We start from the raw sequence: 21,267 nt of genomic DNA, 5'->3' as shown, positions 1-21,267 counted from the left end.
TCTATATTGTTAATAAACAACTACACGTTGTTTATAAACAACTAAACAACATGCAGTTGTTTATAAACAACTGCATGTTGTTTAAACAACTCCATTATGTTTACACAAATGACCTGCATTGCACAGCATGGTATTTATGCTAAGAGTTTGCACTGCATATGCATGCTCCATATAAACAACCAAAATTTGTTTAAACAACCAAAAGTTATTTGCACTGCGAACCTGCAAATAAATTATCTATGTTTAAATACTGTACTGACTATAATACTATCACAAATTATAATATGTATCTATGTAATATCCGCAGGTGTTGTGATAATTAATCGGGGACACAATACTATTAGCAGTTGATCTACATGGTGAATGGATAGAGACCGATGAGCGTTATAGTTGGAAGTCGAAGGGTGGTCTTACAGTACCGATACTAGTGAGGAGGGATGTTGCGTATGATGAGTTTGTTGATATTATCATTACTAGGTGTAAGTTATGTTTTGCGCCAAAGAATCTCTCAATCACTTACATGTTCAGCATTGTTGCAACGGAAAAAGCACATTTTTCTGAAATAAAGGATGATAATGATTTGCTCACTTATTTAGCTAATGTTGACAAAGATGATCGTCGTTGGCCCATTCTAAGGGTAAATATGATTGAAATTGGGCCGACAGAAGTTCCACAATCTGGAGAAGCAATTAGAGTATTCCCTGGACTTGCTAGTAATACAGAAGAAGCTGGATTTTTTTTGGATTTGATTACAATACAGCGAGAGTTGAAGCTACTTCAGAATTTCCAGATTATGATTACAATACCGAAAGGGCAGAAGAAGATACATATACTTCTATTAATCTGTCCAGTACACAGGTGGTTGAGGTCTCAACATAATGTAGCCACAGTCGTGAAGACGACACATGATTTTTCTCAGGCCTAACTTTCAAGAAGAAACAAGAATTGAAAATCCTATTAAACCTTGCTGCTATGAAGAATAATTTTAGTTTTGAGCAGGTAAAGAACACAAAAAAAATCTATAATGTCAAATGTGTAGATAAAAATTGCAAGTGGCGACTGCGAGCTATGAAGTTTAAGGGTACTGATAGATTTCGTATTACCACATACCATAATATGCACACATGTGGAGTACAACATCTTACAAGCCATCATCGACACGCAACAGCTGAAGTCATTGCTAAACACATTGAAAATAAATTTATCGAGGGGAACAGTCTATCTACAAGAGAAATTAAGGAAACAATTCGTGTAGAATTGGGATGCAAGATTAGTTATTGGAAATTTTTGGCGGGTAGTTATATTGCAAAATCTTTGACAAGAGGAACACCAGAATACGGATATGAAGTTATAGATAAATACCGTCATATGATTCATGTTACAAATGAAGGAAGCATGACAGATTTGAAGGTTGATTTTTATGGCAGATTCTTATATTTTTTTGTATCCTATGGAGCTTGGATAAATGGATTTGCTTATACAAGAAAAGTCCTAGCTGTTGATGGAACACATTTGTTTGGAAAGTATGGCGGAGTGTTGTTTTCTGTTATGGCGTTGGATACCGAAAATCACATATTTTCCTTGGCATTTTGTATTGTAAATTCAGAGGGTGATGTCTCGTATTAGTACTTTTTTGAACAATTGCTCGAGATCGTCCCCAACACTAATGAGTTGTGCATAATTTCTTATAGACATCCATCTATAAAGAAAATTATTTCAAAGATTTATACTGAAGCTCATTATGGAGTTTGTGTGAGGCATCTTGGTGAAAACATCCGCAAAAACTTTCAATGTGGAGATTGGATGCACCATTTTTATGATGCAGCAAAAGCATATCAGAGGGACGAGTTTAATGATCATTTTCAACAAATCAAAGATTTGGATATGACTGTCGCCAAATATCTTGAGGATGTTGGTTTCCACAGATGGAGTAGAGCATACTTCCCTGCAACAGATACGTTATAAACAACCATTGGTTGCTTAAACAAATTATATTTGCTTACACTAAACAATATTGTAGATTCTTAGTTAATATGTATGTATTTGTTGATGTTTTAGGTATGATGTAATGACCACCAACATTGCTGAGTCAATTAACTCGATGTTCTTGATGGAAAGAGAATTCCCAATCACTGCTCTATTCAATTTTATAAATACGAGGTTTGCTCAAAAATTTCATGAGAGGCGTATGATATTGGCCAACACATCAACCATATGTTTCCCTTCTGTTGAAAGAAAAATAAGAGAAAATGTAAGTATAGGCAATACACTATTGGCCCATCAAATAAGCTTCCACACTTTTAGCATCATTGGTCATGGTTCAATGGCTATGGTTGATCTAAACAATAGGACATGTTCTTGTAGAGAGTTTGATTTGGACAAAATACCTTGTTCACATGCTATTGCAGCGATAAGAATCTAGTTCGGGGATGATTATGGATTAAGAGTTTATGATTTTGTTTCTCCATATTATTCAGTATGGTCATACAAACATGCATATGAAAAATTAATTCATCCAGTGTTATCTAAAGAATTTTGGGAGCTTCCTCCAGAACTTTTAGAGAGTAAAATACCTTGTCCATATGTGGTGCGCAAATCGGGCCGAAAAAAGAGAAAACGTGCACCTTCAGTCTTGGAGTGGGGTTCAAAGAAGAAGAAAAATAAATGCTCCATATGCAAAAGAGTTGGTCACAAAAGAACTACGTGTAGTCTCAGAGCGAGACAAAATGAAGGAACAAGCAGTAGTGTAGCTTCTTAAATTTGTACTTGTAACCGAATCAATCTATTTTGTGATTGAAATTGAATCAATGTACTAAGTTGGCTGTTTTTTCTATTGGACTTTACAAGTGGATATTGTTTGTTAACAGTTTAAAGTTTTTCCCTTAAAAAGTAGGTAAACAACTAGTGGTTGCTTAAACAGACACTAGTTATTTTAGAAAATATATAATTATTTATACTGAAAAATTATTGTTCATAAAAATATTATTAAACAAGTAGTGATTGCTTAAACAAATAATTGTTGCTTAGAATAAACAACAAGAAGTTGTTCAAACAACTCCTGATTGCTTATACAATAACTTCATATCTCGTAAAAAGTAGGTAAACAACTAGGGGTTGCTTAAACAACTATGGATTATTTACAATAAACAACTAGTGGCTGCTTAAACAAATATTGATTGCTTACAATAAACAACAAGAAGTTGTTCAAACAACTCCTGATTGCTTATACAATAACTTCATATCTCGTAAAAAGTAGGTAAAAAACTAGGGGTTGCTTAAACAACTATGAATTGTTTATAATAAACAACTAGTGGCTGCTTAAATAAATATTGATTGCTTACAATAAACAACAAGAAATTGTTCAAACAACTTCTTATTACTTATACAAGAATTTCAATTGGACATTTATATGAATATTTGAACATCAACTTATTGACTTGACAATAATTCAACATCAAACGAGTCGTTCAATTAGTAATTAAACCCAACTTGATAATTTGATCATCAACTGATTGACCCTACTAATAGTATAACTATAACTTATTGATCAAGTGATATGTTGTTTGATTATATGAATATTTGAACATCAACTTATTGACTTGACAATAATTCAACATCAAACGAGTCGTTCAATTAGTAATTAAACCCAACTTGATAATTTGATCATCAACTGATTGACCCTACTAATAGTATAACTATAACTTATTGATCAAGTGATATGTTGTTTGATTATATGAATATTTGAACATCAACTTATTGACTTGACAATAATTCAACATCAAACGAGTCGTTCAATTAGTAATTAAACCCAACTTGATAATTTGATCATCAACTAATTGACCCTACTAATAGTATAACTATAACTTATTGATCAAGTGATACGTTGTTTGATTATATGAATATTTGAACATCAACTTATTGACTTGACAATAATTCAACATCAAACGAGTCATTTGATGGATTTTAAAGTAAACAATCCATAGTTGTTTAAGCAACCCCTAGTTGTTTACCTACTTTTTACGAGATATGAAGTTATTGTATAAGCAATCAGGAGTTGTTTGAACAACTTCTTGTTGTTTATTATAAGCAATCAATATTTATTTAAGCAGCCACTAGTTGTTTATTGTAAACAATTCATAGTTGTTTAAGCAACCCCTAGTTGTTTACCTACTTTTTACGAGATATGAAGTTATTGTATAAGCAATCAGGAGTTGTTTGAACAACTTCTTGTTGTTTATTCTAAGCAACAATTATTTTTTTAAGCAATCACTACTTGTTTAACAATATTTTTATGAACAATAATTTTTCAGTATAAATAATTATATATTTTCTGAAATAACTAGTGTCTGTTTAAGCAACCACTAGTTGTTTACCTACTTTTTAAGGGAAAAACTTTAAACTGTTAACAAGCCTACTTTTTATGAATAGCATAAACAACTACTGTTAATGTTTAAGCAACCACTGAAGCTGTTAAACAACATCATATTGTTTTAGTAAACAACCATATATAAACATCTACTGTGAATGTTTAAGCAACCATATATCAACATCACAAAAAGACTCATAGCATCTTCTACAAATTATCCATAAATAGTTTATCATATTTTCACATCAACAAATAGTCTAACAAAAAGATCCACCATAAATTTATCAACAAAAATTATCCAACAAACACATTCCTAGTTTATGGTTTCACTCTTTCCTTGCTCTTATCAATGTCAAGAGTCTTGTAAATATCAGGTAGTAGATTTGTCACATTTATCCTCTTCTTCGTTTTATGTGCACCAGCTGTAAATGGAGTTCTTATGTATTTGAAATTCCTTAACATCCTCCTAGGCTCGAGCTTTTTATTCAAAGTGGATAATTCTTCTACAAGTTGTTTGACAGACTTCCCCATTTCTTTGAACTCCTCCTCCATTTTAGAAATTTTCAATTCCAATTGTCTTTGTTTCTCTGCACAAGTGAGACATTCACAGGAGCACTTTGCATTTGAAGGACAAACACCAAAAGATCCTGCACCAACTCCTGCTTCACTATACTGACCACCAAAATCAAAGTTGGATGGACTACCAATAAATTTATCACCAGAATTCACTAAAGGACTCTGCGGGCTCCTTTTCTCTGCCCCACTTCTTACTGGGATCTTGTCCTCACCACCAACTTCCCTAGCTCCTACTTCACCCGTTGTGATTGTTGTCACCCCAATCAATTCTGCTTTTAACATATCAATTTTTTCATCAGCTTCCTCACTGAAAAATGGCTCAAGGTCCTTCATGTATTTTTCTTTTTTTTTCTACATTTGTAGGAAACAAGAAAGGATGCACTACCTGCATAGAAAAAATAAAAAATTCAATGTTATGATCTTCCTTTATAAACAACATCATGTATATTAAACAATTGAAAATTATTTAGTTCAAACAACCTCAAGTTGTTTAATCAAGTCTCATGTTGTTTAACAGGTTTAGAGACTTACGCTTTCTTCAGTGGTACCGAATGGATCCATAGATTTTTTTAGGCCTCCATACGACATCCATCTTAGCATACGTGACAATGTCCTCTCAAGGGGAACATTCTTAGCATTTCGTTGAAGTTTCGGAATAGCTTCAAAAGTCCAAGCCTAAATTACGTAACAATAAATTATAATCAATATAAATATTAAAAGAAAATAATATTAAAAAAAATATTTACTTACCAGGAATGCCCACGAAAAGCCGTAGAGGTTGTATTCAGATTTTATTGGTTTTGCAAGATACTCAACAGTCAAAAGATAGCTTTTGAGACCCCATGAATATTCGTTAAAGACCGAGGGTTTGCAAGCTAGCTTGGTCATGTCGGCATCAACACTTGATGATATATCTCTTGCACATAAGATGCAGTGATAGAACCAAACCAAGGCAAGTGAAAACTTATAATTTTTTGGTGTTTCAGGTGATTTGATCTTTTCAAGGAGGAGGTTAGCAGTAACAGTTTTTTCTTCCTTGGAAACAAATTCCCATAATGGTTCACCCTTCTTTATCCGACTAGCCAATGCCTTTTCAGAAGGAAAAGGGTGACACCGTAGTCCCGTCATCAAGGCAAATTCCCTTAATCCAAAACACACAGGCATATTTTCATATTCAAACCATAGCTCTAACTTTTTCTAACAAATGATGCGTCGGAGTAGAAGATCATGAACTATCATCGACCCAAAATTTATCCGCTGCATCGGAATATCTATAAAATGCCCAAAACAATTTTTTTTGAACACCTCTAAAATACCTTGTTCTACCAGAAGTCCTCTAAATTCAAGAAATGTTTTTCCTCCTAGAGGTGACTTTACAAAAATCTTTCCCAAAATATCACCGTGCGTGGAATAATGTGTCTTGAAGCTATATTTTGTAAGATCAATGGATTTGATGCATTCAGGAATCTCAGTATCAGAGTCAACAACAAACTGTACATGATTATAAAATTGATTAATTAAAAGAAAGTATAAAAAATCCACAAACATATATTGTTTGAACTGGTGGTAGTTTAAACAACTAGTTGATGCTTAAATAACAATTGTTTGTTTGAAACATGATCAATTGAAACATGTAGTGTATTGAATGTTGTTTATTGAATGTTGTTTAATTTGATAATGGCATTTTCATTACAAAAAACTGTGATTATCCTATTCTCATGTAATGTATAATTGTATAAATCTTGTTTTGAACAGATTAAGAAGGAACTATTGTGCGGATTTCACTGAAAACTGAATGTGCTGATTGAATTTTCAGTTGTTCATTGTTACAGAAGATCTAGTTATCTAATGCTGATTTTTTACACTCCATTTTGTCCTAAAGAATAATGGCTTTTTAACTACAAAAAACTGTGGCTATCTTGCTTTCAGGTAGTGTACAAATGTATAAATTTTATTTCAAACAGATTAAGAGTCCAGTATGCAGATTCACGCTGAAAATTAATGTGCTAATTGAATTTTCCATTCTTTTCGAGTAACATTTTACTGCTACCATTGATGGATGGACATGGTTAAAACTCTAGTAAGTTCAGCCTCGGAAAATTGGTGAAAAGAATGTGAATTGCATTTGAATTAGGGGTGGGGGTAGGGGTGGGTCTCAGTACCATGCTAAAATACCTACTCTTTATTTTCACTAATAATAATTTAAAAAAACACTCACATTTGATTTTGAAGGGGTAGCATTCTCATCATGTAATACTTTTTTTCTTTGTTCGGAAAGTACATGATTTGTTTCTTCTTCCCTTTCTTCTCCGCTTTTATTTTCTTCTTGTTGATCCGTTGATTTCTCATCTTCTGCATTTTCTTCTCCACTTTCATTTTGTCCTTCCTGATGTGTTGATTCCTCATCTTCTACGCTTTCTTTTCCACTTTTATTTTTATCTTCCTGATCTATTGATTCCTCATCTTCTACACTTTCATCTTCTCTAACTGAACCACGAGCTGATGAGGTCAATTCTTCTGTTTCTTGAGCTTGTGGAAATCTATCTGCTTCTCCAGCAGAATCGGACTCCTCTTCAGTTGAGTAGCCATTTTATCTACATACATAAATTATCATAAAATTATCAACAATAGACCAAATAAATAAACTTCTCGAAGTTATAAAATAAACACAAGTTGTTTAAACAATCATCGATTGTTTACCCATAGAAGAAATTCTAAAACAATAGTAGCCACAAAATTTATTCTATATACAACTATAACATCACATAATACAATATTTCACTGATTCAAAAGGAGGAAAACATGAAGAGGAAAAAAATGAGATTACCTTAAAATTAAAATTGTCTTCAAGGTGAACTTGAAGGCTGACAAAATAATGTTGATCTACCTTTGATTTTTGAATAAAGGAGAAAGAATTGGGGAAAGAAAAGAGAAGAGAGGAGAGGAGAACAAAGAAATTCGAATAAAGGAGAACAAATTCGAAAAAAGAAAAGAGAAGAGAAGAAGAGGAGGAAACAGAACAGATGAAGGAAATCAATAGATTTAGGGTTTTTATTATAAGTTTTGATATTTTAATTTTTTATCCTAAATTTATAAATATTTCAAATCAACCACAATTCTTAATAATTAACCCCTAATTAAATATTTATAACAAAAGAAAAAAATAATACAAATCTCTTATCCTTTATTCAAATCTCAAACATCCCTTTTAGCTAATTTTCTCAGGTTAAGCTAACTTGCATTGAGAGAGAAGCATACCCATAATTTATTTTAGTAAGAGGTATTTATATTTTATTTATCCAATTTTGTAAAAATAAAATAAAATTATATCATTAGGGAAGATATAATAGGAGCTGTAATAAAATCTGGGAAAATGTCAACCCCATTGGAAGTTCCGAAAACTTAGCAGAGAACCAGAAAGAGCGAATGGCGACAATTTCGTTCTCATTTGCTTCTCCTTCCAAGACCTTAAACCCTTCGATCGCCCCCAAAACCCCTACCATCTTCAATCTACTATCCACTCCATCGAATGCCCAGCTCACAAGAGCCCTCATTCTCAAATCTCCTTCTATTTCTCATTTCTTTATCAATAGGCCTCTAAAAACCCAACAATGTCGAACCTCTTCCACTCCAATCACTTCCCTTTTTACCGGCATAGTTGAAGAAATGGGTCAAATTAAGCAACTGGGTTACGATAAACCCGACAGTTTCACCATGAAAATCCAAGCAAAACTCATTCTTGAAGACATCAACCTCGGTGACAGTATTTCCGTCAACGGAACTTGTCTAACGGTAGCTGATTTCGATACCCAGAAGTTGGAATTCAGTGTTGGGTTGGCTCCGGAGACACTGAGGAAGACTTCTTTGATTGAATTGGAACAAGGGTCTTTGGTCAATTTGGAGAGGGCTTTGAGGCCTAGTACTAGAATGGGGGGTCACTTTGTGCAGGGGCATGTTGATGGGACTGGCGAGATTGTTGAGCTCAAACCTGAAGGGGATTCTTTGTGGGTGAAGGTGAAGACTGCTAAAGAACTTTTGAGGTACATTGTGCCCAAAGGATTCATTGCTGTGGATGGGACTAGTTTGACTGTAGTCGATGTGTTTGATGAAGAAGTCTGTTTTAACTTCATGTTGGTGGCTTACACGCAGCAGAATGCGGTGATTCCAATGAAGAAAGTGGGGCAGAAGGTTAACCTTGAGGTGGATATATTGGGGAAGTATGTGGAGAGGCTTCTTAGTAGTGGCTTTGTTGATTCGATCAAATCTTCATGAAAGGCAGTTTCTTTGTGCTTCATTTCATCTTTGTAACTTGCTTTAGCAAAATTTTGTATCTTGAATTTTGGAGATGTTTCTTTCCCAGTTCTCTCAAGTTGTATTTGGAGATAATGTTTCAACGAAATAGAATAAACAATATCACCTTGGCTCGAGCTTGAGTCAAAGCAAAAGTATCTAAATCTCTACACTTGAATTTAGTGATATCAGTAGCACACAATCAATGTGGCAAAAACTCAAGCAGCAACTATGAAGGTATATTTTATGCTTGACTGTACTGATGTGTTAATCTTCCTGGGTTCACATAGTGTAAACATCAATGAAAAGAGGGCTCCAAGTTTTAGTTGCGCACAAGTCTTTTTAGTATTAAAGAGTTGTGAAATATTGTTCAGGATTAAGGTTGCTGATGCCCATTTTGTTTTTGGGGCAATGTGAAGGGTGATTGGTCGCACTGCTAGCAGGTTAATTTAATTGATAATTTCTTGATTGAACTAGATTATGATCGCATTGCTAGCAGGTTTCAATCATCATTTGCCTCTTTTTGGCTTTCTACCTTGTGTTCAGTATTCGATCACATAATTATTCAATTAAATTTGAATTTGCGTCCAAACAAGTCAAATTGAAATGAAAAAGGTATAATATGGAGTTTTATAGTATGGAGTATTTATATATCCATCGACAACTGTCGTGAAAACCAAGCAAAATACGGAATCGAACAAGTCCACCACCTCCTTCTCTTCTCACACGTCTTTGCAGTTTGTACTCTGTATTTTAAGTTGTTTCAGTCTTGCCACTTTCTCTTAATTGCAGTTCCACTTAATCACAAACATGTGGAAGAATGAATTTTGACATGTTGAGTTGTGTCCAAACACTCAGAAGATTTCAGAAATTTGGAAAGAAAATCCAAAGGTGTGATTTCTTGGTGTCAAACATGTTTGATACAAAATCTTGACAGTGTATAAGTATTAGGCTAGTTACTGCTGCAAGAAGATAGAGTTGGTTACATATTATTAGCGAAGTTTTTCTGTAATTTTACCATATTTGAAGCTTCATCTCTCTCCCTTTCCTTCCGGTTTTTGGTATTTCTTTTTTCTGTAAAAGAATTTGGCCCAACAGGGGGAAGACTGAGTCTTAAATGTATTCTCATGATTCAATGAGCAATCAGAAAACGTGTTTGCTAATATATGGTTTTGAGAATTAGAGTTTTTATATCTTTGAATAACCACGATTCCCATACTTTGCATCTTTCATAGTCTTGGGATGTTCATCTGCAATTTCTCTTATATAAAAACCAGAGTTGCGCTGCCTGAACAGCTCTTTCACCGCCGTGACTGTCTGGCATTTCACGTTCCTACTAACGAGTTCTGCTTGTACACGTGTTACCAATTCTGGTACTCTTTGAAAAGCCCATTTCTGAACCTTCTGTGTACTCCAAAACGCCTCCAAGCTCCTCAGTCGTCACTCCTCTTGTTTGTTTAGTCTCTGTGGTGTGGTGCATTTCTTTCTGATATTAGGAAAATCACAGATTAAAATTTTTCTCTGGTTGGCTTCTTCATCGCCATATATGTGAACTGGTTAGTTTGTGCATTTTATGGTCTTTTTTCTTTCTTTTATTTTAAGTTCTTGGTTAACTATTCGAAATAAGGGTCATTTGTGTTTTAACTTTTAAGTTGCTGCTTGCCTTCTCTTCCTGATAGTTTGGTCGAGTTTCAATTTTATGTGGTCAAGACTGGTAAAATCCAAAAGTAACATTTTTCCAATAGTTTAGTTCTGTTCTCCCAGTTTTTTGGGGAATTATGATTCCTGGGACATTGCTGGGATATACCTTTAAGAGATGTTCAGCAATTTCTTTCATTTGTATTTCCAATGGAAGTATTTATGTAATAGATCTTCCATTTTTGAAATTTCTCAGCAACTAGCGTCACATGGCCTAACAGTAGTATTACATCGCGAGATGTTCACGTTGGTTAAGAAGCAGCGAAAGTCACTCAAGAAGGAATCCAATTATGACTGGATGTACCATTTCCATCTCGATAGTTATGCTGTTGAAATAGTGATTCTCTACATTTTCCCATAACTAATAGGAATAATTTGTCAAAAGATTATCAATTGGAGCACCATCTTTTGCTCAAGCCTATACCATATGAACAAGAAATGTCGGTTATTTTTATTAACTAATCTTTACTGAACCACAATTTTATTTTCTGCAACTCCTAGCAACCTGAATGTTCACACAAAAGCTTTAATTGATTTTGTAAGTTCAGTCTAAACATTGACAGGACTCAAATGACTGAAAGAGTATCATGCTAAGCATATTTTGTAAGTTTGCTTTAGCAATTACACTGACGTAGGAGTATTTTTTCTTGTTGTTTGTTCTCCATGTTTTTCTGCTTTATTACTAGCCATCTAAGCATATTTCATATGTCATGACACCAAACTGGTCATTCCACTTTTTCTCTTTCTCTGTGTTTCTCTTGGGCGATTCGCTTGCTTCAGTGGCAACATACATTTGTCCCAGGTAAAAACTGCTGATACTTCTTAAACATTTTATTTTTTCCTGTTTTCCAGGTTTCTAATTTTCTGCTTAGATCTTCTCCCATTCTCTGTTTTGGTGAGTATTAACTTGCAATTCTCCGTCTCTGTCTTCTCTACTCTCTGAACTAATGAAACTCCCAGGCTATTTCGAAGGTTTTCTGCATTTTCATTTCCTTTCTTATTTGTTATTGCTCAATTAAGGGCATACTTAGTACTTGCGGTATAACCCTTTCTAAATTTTACTTAAGCCCATTGGAATTTTGATAATCCTTGATTGGGAAGTTTGAGGTATAACCCCTTTGAAGTAGTTGTTCTTTCTACCTTTGCATTGTGCAGATCAGCTTGTTGCCTAGTCATATTATTGGGTTCTCTAGGAAACAGGTCCCTCTTCCCTTTCCGGCCAAATGATCTTTGTGAAACAAGCTTGAAGCTGTCATTTTCTTTGAACGATGCAGCAGCAACATTCTGTTATATCTCAACTATTTGTAATCACAATCTCATCTCTAAGGTAGGGGTATTGTCTGCATACACTCTACCATATCCAAATCTCACTTTATGGGATTACAGTGGATATGTTGTTCTTGTTGTTATTGTAGTCTCGCCTCTAATAAAATTTTATGTATATGATTAAATTAGCTTGGATTTGAATCTACATGAATATAACCGATGCTTCGGGGAACGGGCTACACCCCACTAGTGTAAATGTAAATAGTCATTGGAGTTTGATCGGAATTTACAAACATAATAAGTGAGAGTGAACTGACCCTTTCCACTCCTTACTGGAAGCATTGATGCAAAAGAACGCCTGCTAGTCTTTGGTTACACAGAAGGATAAAATGGATAGAGGACTTGTACTGGGCTAGTTTATCTTTTATCTCGTTTCCTCATTGTTACTTACAGGTCTGAGATTCATTGGGCTGGCTAGCATGGAGGAGTTATTTCATGGGGTCTTTCAGACAAATGCACAAACTGAAACTCACTTGCCTATCTCATCCTTGGTCTAATTGGGCCTTTCTCTATAGCTCAAATCGAATAGTTGAGTTAGCCCTTCCCCTTCCCCTTGGCTTGGTTGGTTATATAATAGAATTCCGTCGCATTTCTTGGTTCTGTTCTTTAGTGCTTAGACCCAAAGCGAACGCTTCTAGCTAGTTATGTGCATAAGATGGTTGTGCTCCAACTCACTTAAAAAAGCAATGGTAGTAGTCCATCGGCAAGCTCGTTTTTATCTTGAATGCAGTACATTAGCATCCTGAAGTACCACCACGAATGCTACCATGCGTCTGCCTGTGATGCGATAAGGCACCACCCTGTTGTGCCAATAACCATCTTCAACATGTCAGCTTAGTCCCTATTTTGGGGGTGTCTCTAATATTTACTCTCAAATATGATGGTCTTTATTTTTTGTCCTTTATCAGTTTAAGGTAAAAAATAAGTAACCGAAAATATCTTTGAAATCGTAATAACAAATAATTTTTGCTCGGCATAAGTTTATATTTTCGTCTCATAATATGTCACAAATTATGTAGTATAAGACATAACAAATCATGCAGTACTACATTACTTAATTCCTACAGAATTTACGCTGCGCTAAGCAAATATTTAGTTTAAGAATTCCACACTAGACCGTAAAAGACATAATTTAAGTCCTACTGAATGTATGTCGAGCGAGACAAAAATTCTCTAACCGTATGCCAAGTGAATGAGGTCATAGCTAAGGACACTTTGATGATCATAAACAAAAATTAAACACCATCAATACCACACCGAAACATGACAATTCCTAACTTGTATTTCATGCCGTGTGTGTTTCGGGCACAACATAAAATACGTCAACAATAATATTAAGGTGAAGAATCGCTACATCATTTGTGGCTGTGCTTCAAAGGACTTATCATAATATGCCAAATTCTCTAAACGAATTATAGATGATTAACAATCTTAATAATAATTGAACAAATTGGATTAAATATCCGTTTCTGAGCTCATTTATAATAAAATTCACTATAACAATGTGTTATATTGTATTATATTATTTTGATGAATATTCAATATTATGCTAATATAATTTTTGGGTTATTTACCAGGGCTACAAGTGGACGGAAAGGGGAGACTTTTTCCACAGTGCAACCGCTCTGTTCGTTAGCAACATGCATTTTCCATTTGCATATACAAATAGAACCACATTTTCACTGGGGACCTTTTCAAACACTTAGCAACAAATATGGAGAATTTCGAACAAACTACTGAAGAGATCCCGTCGACGACAAGTCCTTTCGACGATCACAACTACGACGGCTTCGATCATTCCCAGCGTTATGAGTTCGATGTTCCCTCCGCCGATGACGCCGGCGGTGTTCCTCCTCCGATGCCGTCTGATATAGATGATTTCTCTGCCGGTGAACAGCAGCATTACTATCATGATAACATGCAGTCGCCGGAGAACACTGGATTTGTTTCATCTCCTAATCGCGAGTATCAGGGTTCACCTTTTCATGAGACAGCGGAGGGTAATCAAGGATCTGATGTGCAATCCAAGCCCTATGATCTCGGAGAGGATACGAATGGCATTTTCTCATCCGGTACTGATGGACCGTTGCTCCCTGATCCTACCGAGATGCGTGAGGAAGGTGCTGCTTTTCGCGAATGGCGTCGGTAAGTTTTCGAAATTGTAACTTAAATTTTGATCCTTTGATGATATATGTCACAAGCCCATTACAATGTGTATGTTTAATTTGTATCATATAAGCTGAATTATGTTTGAGCTTTTTCCATTTTTGGATTTGTGCTTGACTTTAATTGCCTTAATATGCCTTTTTTTGAGTCCTTGCATGTATGGAAAATATATGACCTTAGCTCGCAGTGTAATAAATTAATCAATGAGTCAAATGGCCTCATAGTTTATGCAGCTAAAGAGGCGGATCCAGCATACGAGCAGTCAAGGACTCAGGAGGGTATGTATATCCAGAAGAGTTTAATTAAGTTCTTTAAAATGATGGTGGAAAATGTATTTACACAATAAAAGGTAATTATAGGTAAGTATATGATAGGTTAAATGATATTGTAGGAGTAAAATATTCATTACACTATCAGTGTATAAGTAAATTAAATCCTTTGATATATGTATTTAGAACAAAAGTTCCACCCGCTCCTGTGTGCCTGATTCTCCTAGAAGATGCTGTCAAGTTGTTAGAAACCTAACATTTGAAGTGTCGTAAAAGCACACAGTTTACTAGGTCCCCTTTTCATTAGCTGCACTTACTCTGGAACATCCTATCATGTAGAATTTGGATAATGCAATCATATGCCTGTGTGCTCTAACTGCATATGGATAGTTAGCCCTTTTCATCCTTTGTACGGAAATCCAATTTCTCAGTTGATAACTGTTGAATGGGGTTAATCTGCAACTGCCCTCACTGTTGATATGCGCCAGGATCACCACTAGCTCAAGTTTGCTAGTGCATTACACAAAAAATTATGGTGGACACACTTTGTACTTTACTCTGGTACAATATAGTGAGAACGCATTTATTATTTTCTTAGGAGCTATATCATCCTTGAAGATGCGTAACGATGAGGATTTATTTGATTTTATGCGTTCAGAAGAACTAGACTGGGTAATTAGTGCTGCTCACAATGCAATAGGTTTTAAGTGCAGCTTAAAATTCTTATACGTGAGGATTATCTGAGTGAGCCAATTTCACTTGGCCTTCTGAAGTGCATTGCTGTTTGATGATGTTTCTTGGCAGTGAAATAATCCTCAACAATGCATTAGATCTTAAGAGATTTCGGTTACTTTTAGGTCAGTAAAACCAAAGTTGCAATCAATAATTAAGCTTGTTCTTCATCTTCATGGGTTTGAATTATTATATTGATATGAGACACATCAATAGTAAATCGACCAATGAATCTATGGATTTAAATGCTTTCTTCTTTTTTTCATTCTTGAGTCGCATTCGTTCAAAATCTCAAACACTAGAGCAATGTCCTTCTGATTTATACTAAAGATAACAACTTGAAATGATGCTTGTTTTTTTGTTGGATATAAGAGAGAAATCTCACTGGCAATTATTTGATGTCATTTCGAAGTTCAGACTGCAGATGTGTTGTTTTGTGAATAAAACTTATCTTAGTTATTACAAAGTGCTAAAAATAAGTACTGGTGTTCTAGAGATAAATTAGAAAGGAGACGTCAAGAGCAATTTGATTTGTGATAGCTCCTTTCAGTTTAAAGGTTAAAAATACAGACTCATTTTGAGACTTGCTGGATGGTATCTGCAATGATTACCGTAGTTGATTTTCTATACTGCACAATTCAAAAACAAAATAAGTAACAACAGCTTCAAAACTTGCAGTAAAAAATTTCCAAGATGTCAAGTAGAGATAATAGCTTACTAAACTAAACTAATGTCATATTACTAATTTGTAGCTAGAGTTTTGCATGTCTCTGAGGCATCTTGGATCAGTCATTGTATGAAAGAAGCCAGTCATTGCAATACGACTAATAACAGATCAGGAAAGAGGAGAGTATGGAAGTGGTGTTGGTGTAGTAGAGCAGAAGACTAACTTTATCGTATATGATCTTCTGAGAAATTTAAATATCTAGCTCCGCGTTCAGCTCTGATTTTCTCATTGTTGCTTTTTTCTTTTTGGTGATTCAGTGTTTGAACAACCGTCTGCTTTCTTGGTTAATATTTTATTTGTTTAGTCAATGATTGTGTTTGGGGGGAAGGGGAGAGAGGGGGCAGATGACAAGAGTCTGCTTTCTTGGTTAATGTTATTATTATTGTCGTCAATGATTGTAATTGAATTGTTCCGTTTCCTAGATGTCCTTTCTAGGATAAATTGTACTTGTATTATGAAAAGTCGCTTCCTCCCTCCTTTCTGTCCTGTCACTAAGCTTTGTTTCCCCTAATACACTGTTTCTGCAACTGATCTCATTACCGAATTCAACTCGAATTTTGAACACAATTGATAGCAGTGTGGGAAATTAACCTGCTTTTTTTTCCGGTGAGATTTTCAACAGGCTAGGAATGAAAATTATCATTTTCTACAGAACTGTGATGTTTAACTTACTTCTACAGATACTCAGATAGCACGCTACAGTTAATTGGTCAAAATTTCTGCATTTTTTTTCCTGCAGTTACTTATACAGTTGTGAATATTCAGCGAGGAACTGCATTTGGGACCTCAAGGAGGTTCAAATTAAATTCAGTTTCTTATAAAATTTATAATCATATTGTGCTATTTAATTGATATACACCATCAGATGCATACTGATGCACAATGCTTTGACATGCATATAATGCTTGCCAAGATCGAGCATGTTTGCTATCTAATTGTGTCTCATGTCTGTTTTCCGTAGCCAAAATGCCATTTATCTTGAGGAGAAGGAGAAGAAGGAAAAGGAAATGAGGAATCAGATTATTGCTGAAGCTGAGGAGTATATACAAGCATTTTATGAAAAACGGAAGCTCAATTGTGAGTCCACAAAAGCTAATAACCGAGAAAGGGAGAAAGTAACTGCTTGCACTCAAACCTCTTTTATGTGAAAACAGTAATTGATAGGGATATGACCATTCATGTGCTTTTGTGCAGTTGTACCTGGCCAACCAAGAGAAATTTCACAAAGAAGCTCACAAACAATACTTTAAAGCAATTGCAGAGATTATACCCCGTGAGGTCCCTAATATTGAGAAGAGAAGAGGCAAGAAGGAGGAGGAGAAGAAGCCTTCAGTTTCAGTCATCCAGGGTCCAAAGCCTGGGAAACCCACTGACCTGTCTAGAATGCGCCAGCTTTTTCTCAAGCTGAAGCAGAACCCTCCACCACATATGTTACCTCCTCCTGAGAAAGACAAGGATGGTAAGGATGGAAAGGAAGGTAAGGATGCCAAGGAAGGAAAGGACGGGAAGGATACGAAGGAAGGAAAGGATGCCAAAAACGAAAAGAGTTCCACACCAAAGGAGGCTAAGGATGGCAAAAATGAGAAAATCGCAACACCAAAGGCGTCTAAGGATGCCAAAAATAAGAAAAGTCCCAAAGGAAAAACAGCTAATGATGCCAAGAACGAGGAAAATGCCGCACAACAAGGATCTCCAGCTGCTGCTATTGACAAGGCTGTTTCATCAGTCCAGGATGCTGCACAACAAGGATCTCCAAGTGCTGCTATTGACAAGCTTGTTTCACCAGTCAAGGATGCTGCACAACAAGGATCTCCGGCTGCTGCTAGTGTTGGTACTCCAAACGGATCAAAGGCGGATACACTAACTTCAGTCGAAGGCGGAAAAGTTGCAGAAAGTGATTCTGCCTCAACTGCATAAGTTAGTTCCAACAACGCACTTTCTCTACTAGCCTAATTAGTTCTTATTACGCTTTTCTAGAGTCATTATCATTTATTCATTCTTTTAACCTTGTTGCTCTCTTTCTAGTTACAAATAAGAGCGACTGGACTTTTGAGGACATACGATCTACAGCCAGGGGTTTCTTCCTGATGTGTTTAGGCTTCTTTTTGCTTAGTCACACGATGAATTTGTTGTTTCCTTTTCCATTATACAATTCGAAGTAGCTATTGTAGCAGAAATTTCAGCTTGCTATTTTTGTGCTTCGAAATTTTTGTTTATAATGTGCATAAGTTCATGGCATAGGACTGTAATTTGATATATTTGAGCCTATCTTGTTCTTGGAGTTATAAAATAATACGAAAGGAAAAATAGATCCTCCAAAATTGCTGTGGCTGCAAAGTTCATTCTCCATTGATAATTCTATTCTAAATATAAGGTCAAAGAGATTATGGTAAGATAAACAGGTATAGATGTAGTATTTGTGCAAAAGTTGCATCCATGTAGTTAGCAAAAATCATGAATTTCGTCAAGGGTGCTCAAGATTTAATACATATATATAAAAAAGTATTTTTTTTAATCTATATATGCATTATAATATATCTATAAACACAATACATTTTCGGAATAAAGATGTTCAACTAACCAATACATCCATATCATCAGAATCCCCATTACAAAATTAAAATACAGTGATGTATGTATAATGTAAAAAGTTGTTAGATTGTCAATGCATAGTATTCTTTGGGACTTAAAAAACCACGTTACCCCCTATTCCTATTAGTAGTTTATTGTTGCAAGGACCAAAGGGTTGAATGTTTGTATCCCAAATTTGTCCATCTCTACATAAATGTCAAAGAGAAATCTTGAAAATCTTAGCTAAGGGGCCTCTATGTTCACGAGTATGAATTCTTCTTTATCTTGGGAGGATTTGGGCACATGCCCATTCACATGCATAAGACTTTGTGTCAATTGAATCCAAATTCTCCCTCTTTCACTTTTACTCGTTGATTATAATAAAAATATTTTTTTATTTTTACTTGTCTATTTTAACATATCAAGGAGAAGACCATTTATTTAAGTAGGATTACACAAATCACATAATGTTAAGAGCTAATTACATCTTATTCCTACTCTTTTTCAAATTACAAAAATTCCTTAAATTTGGTGGAATTCGGATACATTCAAAAAATGCCCCGATACATCGCGTCTCAATTCCGGATACGTCTCGCAATGTTTAATACATCACGTCTCGGTTCCGGATACACCACTCAACGTTTCGATACATCATGTAAAGTAATGTATCCTACCTCTCGATACATAACGTAAAGTGATGTATCTGACCGATACATCGACAAAGTGATGTATCCGATCGATGCATCGCGTAAAGTGATGTATCCGAGAATAGGAAAGAGCAGAGATTTTTGTAATTTTTTCAAATAGTAGAAAATTTTAAAAAATATGGTAAAATAAGTTGTGTATTTAGATAATTTTTTCTTTATTTAATATGTATATCATGGTAAAATATATACTTTATTTATTATTTCTTAAGACAAGTGGAGTAACTGGTTCCACGTGTGGACAGACATTATCATTCTTGTCAACACTCCAAACTAAGTTCTTAACTCATTGCATGTGATAGAGGTGTATTAGTTTCACAACATATCAATGCATTCATAACTACTGGCCACCCAATTGCTTTGCCCCAATCTTGAAATACAGTTAGGTCATAATCTTCCTTCTTTTTTTTTATTTTGGTTTCCCACTCATGATTTGGTCTTCGTATTGAAGTCCGATTATTTTTAATTCGTAACGTGTAGGGCTTCATTTGAAGGAGGAGGGAAGGGGTGGGGGGAAAACGCTCCCTATTAAAGAGTTTTCCATACTACGAGATAATCTTTCATTTTATCTTAGCGCCTATCAAGGAAAATGCCTTCTTTTGAAAATAGTGACCACCCATTGCAAGAAAATATATTATATATAGAATGTATAATAATGTTTTTGAATTTTATGATATTGAACATGTTATATGAAAAATTAAAATTAAAAGATTGTCAGAAAATGGAAAACACATTTTTTAAAGGGAGGATAAAAATAGGAGTAATAAATTGAAAGTGACAAGATATTATAAGAAACAGAACCAAACTACCCAAAGGACAGAAAGGTGCCCACATCATTTATTCTTGTTTCAACATTACATTACATGTGAATTCATTTGGTCCTATCTCAGTTAAAACACACAAAAGGACCCCACTAAACTTAACCTTACAAACAACCAAAAATCAAAACTTATTACACTCAAAAGAAGAGAAGAAGAAAACACAAGGCAATTAAACAGCCCACTCTCCTTTGGAGAGGGCTTCTATTGTATGTTTGGTTATAAATTTTGAAAATTTATCATTAAATGTCTGATGTTTAAATATTTTTAAGTTTTCAAAAACTAGCTCAAATCATTTTTTGAGTTTTTGGAGATTTTCACTCACAAACTTCAATTTGTTTTCCAAGAAAAATACATATTTATTGTGTGTCAGTTGAATCCAATTTATGAAGTTTCAAGTGTTAAATTAGTTATTGGGACCGCTTCCACGTGTGGACAAACATGATCATTCTTCTCAACACTCCAAACTAAATTTTTTACTCATTGTTTGACATATATGATATCATCCACATTTAGAGATCATAAACATGCAAACTTATAGATAAATAAAGGTCACAATCATAATTTAAAAATTGCAAATATAAAATGATGCAATGTAGCTTTGCAAAATTTTATTTTTCGTGTCTCAATTTGAGTGTCTTACTTTTTTATTATTGGGGTTTATCTTAAAAAGATCATCTCTTTTAATATTGAGTGAATTTTCCAATTACTTCCAACATTCTACGTGACAAGTTTAAAATCACAAGACGTAAAAAATTACATACATTTTTAATTTAATACCATAAGATTTAAAAATCTCTTTTTTTTTGTTTTTTAAACTCCATATCTCATTAAATTAAGACACTTAAATTAGAACGAAAATAGTGAGTAATATTTTTTGATATTTCCCAATATACATATAAAAAGTGGAGGTGTGTTTGTTTCAGGAACATATTTATGCATTCATGCCAACTAGTCACCCAATTGCTTTGCCCCAATCTTGAAATCAAACCCCACCACATTCTCTAAAATAGTAAGGTCATAA

At 34.6% G+C, this 21,267-nt stretch overlaps 3 protein-coding genes across 4 annotated transcripts; all 3 read left to right on the top strand.

The window, feature by feature from the left end:
- Positions 1-1,068: 1,068 nt before the first annotated feature.
- LOC129891886 (uncharacterized) lies at positions 1,069-1,965 on the top strand. Its single transcript, XM_055967362.1, has 2 exons — positions 1,069-1,619; positions 1,692-1,965. Exons 1-2 carry the CDS (start codon positions 1,069-1,071, stop codon positions 1,963-1,965), a joined length of 825 nt encoding a protein of 274 aa, XP_055823337.1.
- Positions 1,966-8,291: 6,326 nt separating this feature from the next.
- LOC129891914 (riboflavin synthase) lies at positions 8,292-9,390 on the top strand. The gene has a single exon (XM_055967397.1). It carries the CDS (start codon positions 8,369-8,371, stop codon positions 9,212-9,214), a length of 846 nt encoding a protein of 281 aa, XP_055823372.1. The 5' UTR covers positions 8,292-8,368; the 3' UTR covers positions 9,215-9,390.
- A 4,445-nt stretch (positions 9,391-13,835) lies between these two features.
- Positions 13,836-18,408, top strand: LOC129893525 (clathrin light chain 1-like). Of its 2 annotated transcripts, XM_055969076.1 has the most exons (4): positions 13,836-14,401; positions 17,112-17,265; positions 17,345-18,067; positions 18,176-18,408. In XM_055969076.1, exons 1-3 carry the CDS (start codon positions 13,971-13,973, stop codon positions 18,065-18,067), a joined length of 1,308 nt encoding a protein of 435 aa, XP_055825051.1. In that variant the 5' UTR covers positions 13,836-13,970; the 3' UTR covers positions 18,176-18,408. The 2 variants fall into 2 exon arrangements, with proteins under 2 accessions (XP_055825051.1, XP_055825050.1); XM_055969075.1 differs by having other exon boundaries at positions 13,837-14,401; positions 17,345-18,408.
- Positions 18,409-21,267: the final 2,859 nt, after the last annotated feature.

The sequence above is a fragment of the Solanum dulcamara genome, chromosome 6 (assembly GCF_947179165.1).
Source record: "Solanum dulcamara chromosome 6, daSolDulc1.2, whole genome shotgun sequence".
In the NCBI taxonomy this organism is placed as follows: Eukaryota; Viridiplantae; Streptophyta; class Magnoliopsida; order Solanales; family Solanaceae; genus Solanum; species Solanum dulcamara.
This window is presented reverse-complemented; position numbering and strand designations above follow the sequence as displayed.